This window comes from Vanessa atalanta, chromosome 18 (genome assembly GCF_905147765.1).
Source record: "Vanessa atalanta chromosome 18, ilVanAtal1.2, whole genome shotgun sequence".
Taxonomy (NCBI): domain Eukaryota; kingdom Metazoa; phylum Arthropoda; class Insecta; order Lepidoptera; family Nymphalidae; genus Vanessa; species Vanessa atalanta.
In genome coordinates, this window is record NC_061888.1 from 11,382,325 (window position 1) to 11,387,889 (window position 5,565).

Genomic DNA, 5,565 nt, shown 5'->3' on the forward strand with positions numbered 1-5,565 from the left:
ACAAATTCTGCTATTGTCTTCACTGTAAAGCAACGGATAGCGTCGCCGTTACAAAATTAAGTTCTGCATAAGGCATGTGATACACATCTATGAGAATTCCCCGATTAGAACGCCAAAGTGAGCCGCAAGGCCTGCGCCTTTCTTTATTGTGCCGAGATATGCCCCGATAAACACACGCCGTTTCCTACGTATTCGCAGTCAGCTGTTTGACATTCGCGTCACAATAACCGGCGCAGTGAGCCGGCGCGCTCGCCTGCGCCTTGCGAATCCGCGCACCATCGCGCTCGTCCGCGAGCCGCCATTTTTATCGATCGGACGGAACCCGCCGCGCCCGCCGCCGGGCCGGCGCTGCCCGCTCCCGCCGCGCACCGCAGCGCTCCGTGCGCTACGCACCGTCCGCGACGAGCGCGGGGCGGGAGGTGCCGGGCGGCGCAGGCGCGCGGGCCGCGGCCACAGTCTCGCGCCTGCCGCCGACTAGCGCGCACGTCCGCGCGCCTTAGCTCGCACAATCAGCTGATCGGCGCGCGCCCCGCGGCGCACATGCCGTGAGGCCGCGCCCGTTACGATGACGGGCTACGCCCGCGGCGAGGCCGACTTCGCCGCCGCCGACCGCTTCGGACGGGACGCGCGGCCCGCCTCGCTCGCCCCCAAGGATTACTCGGTGCCTTTACACGTAGACTGCAGTATCGAATACGAGCTTCCCGATTGTGCCAAGCCACCGCAGGGCGTCAAGATCGAGCCGCTGCTCATGATTCACCCGTCGCACTTCCGGAGGCTCGAAAGCCTCAGGCGGGTGCCGTTCGTCAACAACCTTCCCCGAGGAGATGTAGCCAGCGCTGCAGGAGCCGCGGCGACAGCCTCGGCGGCCGCTCCAGACGCGAGAGCGCGAGGGAGAGCGGTCCGACGCTGCTGTCGAGCGGCACCAGCCCCGCCTGCGCCACCGCCACAGCCTGCCCAGGCGCAACGCGCCAGAGCTCCTGAGGACGCTCGGCGTTACCGGTTCGAGTATGCACCGGAGGGCGGCGGCAAACTAGCAGCACGAGCTCGACTCAAGCCTCACCCGTACCTGCCGCCCGAAGCGCTCGACTGTGATATAGCGCGCGCGCTGCCGCCCGCCGCGCACTACGAGCGCTTCGACAAGCGGGCGCTGCAACAGCTGCCGATCTACATGTAGCCGGGGCCGGTCTCTGTGATGTTTCGTTGTAATTAGTTAGTGATAAGTGCCGCGCGGTGCGACCGCGCCGGGCCCGGGCCCGCCGCCGCCGCGCCGCGTATGAACCGAATACCAAATAGTACCTATGTGCGTTGATATTGTTTGAACGTTGATTTATGTGTTTCTGTGCCGGACGATGTGACGCGTACTCGCCGCAGCCCGCCGGCCGTCGCCCGCGCGACGACGCCGGCGCATACCCACCAACGAAAGTATTTATTCGCAGTCGCCGTAACCGATGCTTCATGATAAATTATTGTACCGTCGCTAATTCGTTGCGTATTTCTGTATAAGATATCATATCGATAATAATTATATGTTCAAAAATTGTATTATAATAAATATGTACCTATAGAGTAAAAAAATGAAAGTGAGAAAAATATTACGAATAAAACTAGAAATAGTTATGTTTTCGAATAGGTGATGAGTTCTAGAACAGTCCTGAGTGGTAAACTAGAATCGTACTCTACTCTCATTTTGTAAGCAGTTATGTTTGTTAAAATTATATATAAAGAGTCCTCTGATGAATAGTCTGATTAACAAATATTCGGCATGTAAAAGTCTTTATAAAACGCTTACTTAGCATATCATAGTATTATATTGTGTCATAGTCCAATGCCAAAAATATAACTATCTTTTTACAAAAATCCCTAAAGCATCGTTTTATTTACCTCCAACGCGACGATCCAAGTTTCCGGTGTCCGGCGTCCGGCTATCGATGGGACATGCATCCCAGTGTGTGGAGTGCGGAGTGGTGTTGAGATAGAGTTGACGAGGCATAGCCTCCCAGTGCCTTATCTTGGATGTTTTGTGCTCGGGAACAGCCCAGGATAATGGATTGCACTTACACTGAAGTAAGTATAGCTCTCGATCTTTGAAACTCGGTCAAAATCGAAATTGAGTGACGTTAGTGCAACGTAATCAAAGAATTCCTGAGAAAAAAGCGTTGTTAATATTTGCTCTGCTAATAATTCCAATAGATATTGGCTTACATTCGTTAGTAATATTAACAAAGTCGTTATTTACATTTAATACTACTACTAGTATATAAATGAAGTTACATCACCAAACTTAGGGTTTCTATTTAATATTAATCGGCAATTCAAAACTTTAGATGTCATTCTGACGCGCATTTAACCAGTACAAAAGTTATAATCATGTTCTAGTAATATTCAAGTCATAGAATTAAATTAGAAATTAATATAGATAAAGCAGCTATAAATAACATTAGAATGTTGATTTTATAATACATTTCTTGAGATAAATGAGTAACAGTATTATTCTTCGATAAACCAGAAACGAGCGACAAACAAATTACAAAATTAAACAGCGGTGAACACGGGTTGATTCATTTATTTAATGTATGTCAAGTTACCCTTACAATGTTTACAAACACTGCTAGATTTAGACCTGACTTAGTTCAATTTTTGCAATACGCTTGTAATAAAATTTATCATCGTATTCTTTAATTTTGATCTTTTGTCTGATTGCACTTAAACGTCGAACAAAAGGATAACTGGGCATTCTTCTAACATAATAGGTGCTTAAACACAATGAAACGAATAATCCACGGTCGAAGAAGAAAATAAGCAGTTTTTTTTTTAATACGGCCATTAAAGTAAAACAGTTTATTATTCCACACAGAGAAGCATATATGCAATTAACCGTGGTAAAACTAATTAAGACGCAGTCGAATAGCTTAGAGCAGTTTTAGTGGAAACGTGGTCACGAAGCAAGCGGCAAATCGACCATTAGCGCGGTACGCACGCTCCCAGACTATTCCATTATCCGACATCAGAGCGAGCGACGCTGTTAAATTAGCATCCATGTAATAAACACGAAATAAACATCGAGACTAATGGATAATAGCTGGCCGCCCCCTCGCTTCAGCTGGTCCGAGTTCATTCCTTCGCCTTCATAAGAGAAAGAATTATATTTCATCCTACGAAGGGGAGAATTAGTGCTATATTCATTTTATCAGCACTGCCATCATAAAAAGTTTATTGTTACTTTTTACGGCTCCGATACTGCCTACCCAGATTCGTATAATACGCTTTGTAACGGACGCCATATATACAGCTGTAAACAAACAAAAACTCATAAAACATATTGGGTTTATTACTATTTTATTAGATAAACTAGTCTAGACTGTATTTAATAAGTCTTGATTAAAAATATATAAATAACTGAAATCATTTTTTATATGTTAAAGTTTTTTTATATGGTAACTCAAAATGAGTTTTGATAAAATCTTACGATAAAAATAAATTGTCGACTTTTTAAATTATTGCTGCATTAACTTTGATGTGCGTATTAAAATAATTACCGGTATTTGCGAGGTTTAAACGAGCTTGAGATAAGTAAATGTGTACTCGAACATGGCAATACAAGTATGAATGATGCTCGCAAAAATATAATGGCCTCGATGCGCTCTGATAACGTCGCTTTACGATCAAAGTAGCAATTCTGTAATTACCGACTTCCTCAGAACGAACGCTCCCGCTAATTCTTACTTAAGGCGGCACGTTTCAAATATGCCACAAACTTCGAATCCCAAAAGCGAGTATAAATCGTTGGTATTATCTCGTAAAACGAATATCCAATTTATGTCCGCCCTCGGCCGTGCTCGCTGCCATAAAACATAATATTATCGACATCGCCCCCTCCCTAGGCGATCACGAAACTAAGCAAGCATCGGCCATTTTTAGTGCCAAACTTGACGGGTGGGAGTCCTGGTTTTCCATCCTTGTCTAGCCGCCGCATCCTCGCAGGAGTAAAAAGGATGTAAATAGGGTTCGGAACTCTTTCATGTTTCGTTCGTGGAACGTTTTGCTCGATTTCAGGTACCTAAATAAATACGCTGGATAAACAACTCTAAAGTAAATGCACACAACAACGCTATTTACATTTTCGAGTCTTATCTCTGCGCTATGAATAAGTAAACTGATGGTTTCAACAGTGGGTTGTCTGTAGGATTGAAACTAATAAATTACAGCCCTGTGGGTGTCACAGCCTCCAGATAGTATGCCGCAGCTTTACACCGAAATTTACTTAAGAATTATTATTTATACTCTTATCTATTAAACACATTTTAATCTAAATCGCATTCAGTTACATATTTACAATTACAAATATATAATTATTAAATTGCTAGGGCCGCATTTCATCCAGGGCTATATAATCAAATTGAGAATGTAACTCTTTTTGTAAGAAGTCTATTATCACCTGGGTGGGCGACGGACGTCGAGTTGCGGCGCGGCACGCACGTCTCGACGCAGCGCGGCGTTGTTTTGGCAGCGACAGCGCGTTGCGCCGCGATCAGCTGATTGGCGTCGCGACTGTGTGCGTGCGGGGGGCGCGCCGCTACGTACGCGAGCGCACACCCACACACCCGCACCGCACAGCTGATGCCGACGTTGATTGCACGTAATTAAAGACTGCGCTACACTGCGCTCCATACATCGAGTGGATCGTAATACGAATACGAGTGAAATATTGATTTAACGTAATTACTGTTACCGGTAATGAAATGAGTGCTTTTAAAAAATATACTTAATTGAATTTCCAACAACTGCATTATGATTATATGGTTTTAGAGAGAACGTATTAAATCTGTTAAGCGTTTTATTGTAGTGTCGTGCACGCTATGTAGAAAGTTGTAGAAAAATCTAAACGGTATGTTAGTTATTCTTAACTAAGCAACCGTATAATTATACTTAAAGAGGAAGGCAAACTAAATGTCGTCAATTATTGACAATGTATATTTTAAAACGAGCTTTTAGGTTTTAAATTAATGTTACTACTATGTATATATTATTCTTTGTTTTTAAATATCACAATAATTTCATAACTAAAATATTATCCGGTAAAATTTTACTTTCATCATATACATTTTAACATAGCCATTAGCGATCATCGATTGACGTTATCCTGATCATAATATATATATATATATATATATATATATAACTCAGTATATAAAATTTATAGTAGAGAAGATTAATTTTATTCGAAGTGTAAAGGAGTTCGTTTCTCAAAAATTGATATAAATGTCAATTCATATATTAATAATTTTCGAATAAAAGTTAATTGAGATAACTTAAAACGCATTAATAAATAAAAGTAAGAACACATGGTTGGAATCCAAAATTATAGGCATTTTATTCATGGTGTACAGGCAAGCGGCATTGTTAAACATAATTGCAATTTTATCATTGCTCACATTTATTTAAAAAAAGTAACATGAATGTCAATTAAAAAATACCCATACTTGGTAATGTCACATTGTAATATTGTCTGAATAATTACTAAGTCAATTAAACGACTAAGTTTCATAAGACTTCTGATTGCAAAAG

The 5,565-nt window shown here is 42.7% G+C and overlaps 1 protein-coding gene across 1 annotated transcript; it reads left to right on the forward strand.

Moving 5' to 3' along the window:
• Positions 1-422: 422 nt before the first annotated feature.
• LOC125071008 (centrosomal and chromosomal factor) lies at positions 423-1,865 on the forward strand. Its single transcript, XM_047681054.1, has one exon. The coding sequence runs from the start codon at positions 566-568 to the stop codon at positions 1,172-1,174; it is 609 nt and encodes a 202-aa protein (XP_047537010.1). The 5' UTR covers positions 423-565; the 3' UTR covers positions 1,175-1,865.
• The last annotated feature ends 3,700 nt before the right edge of the window (positions 1,866-5,565 follow it).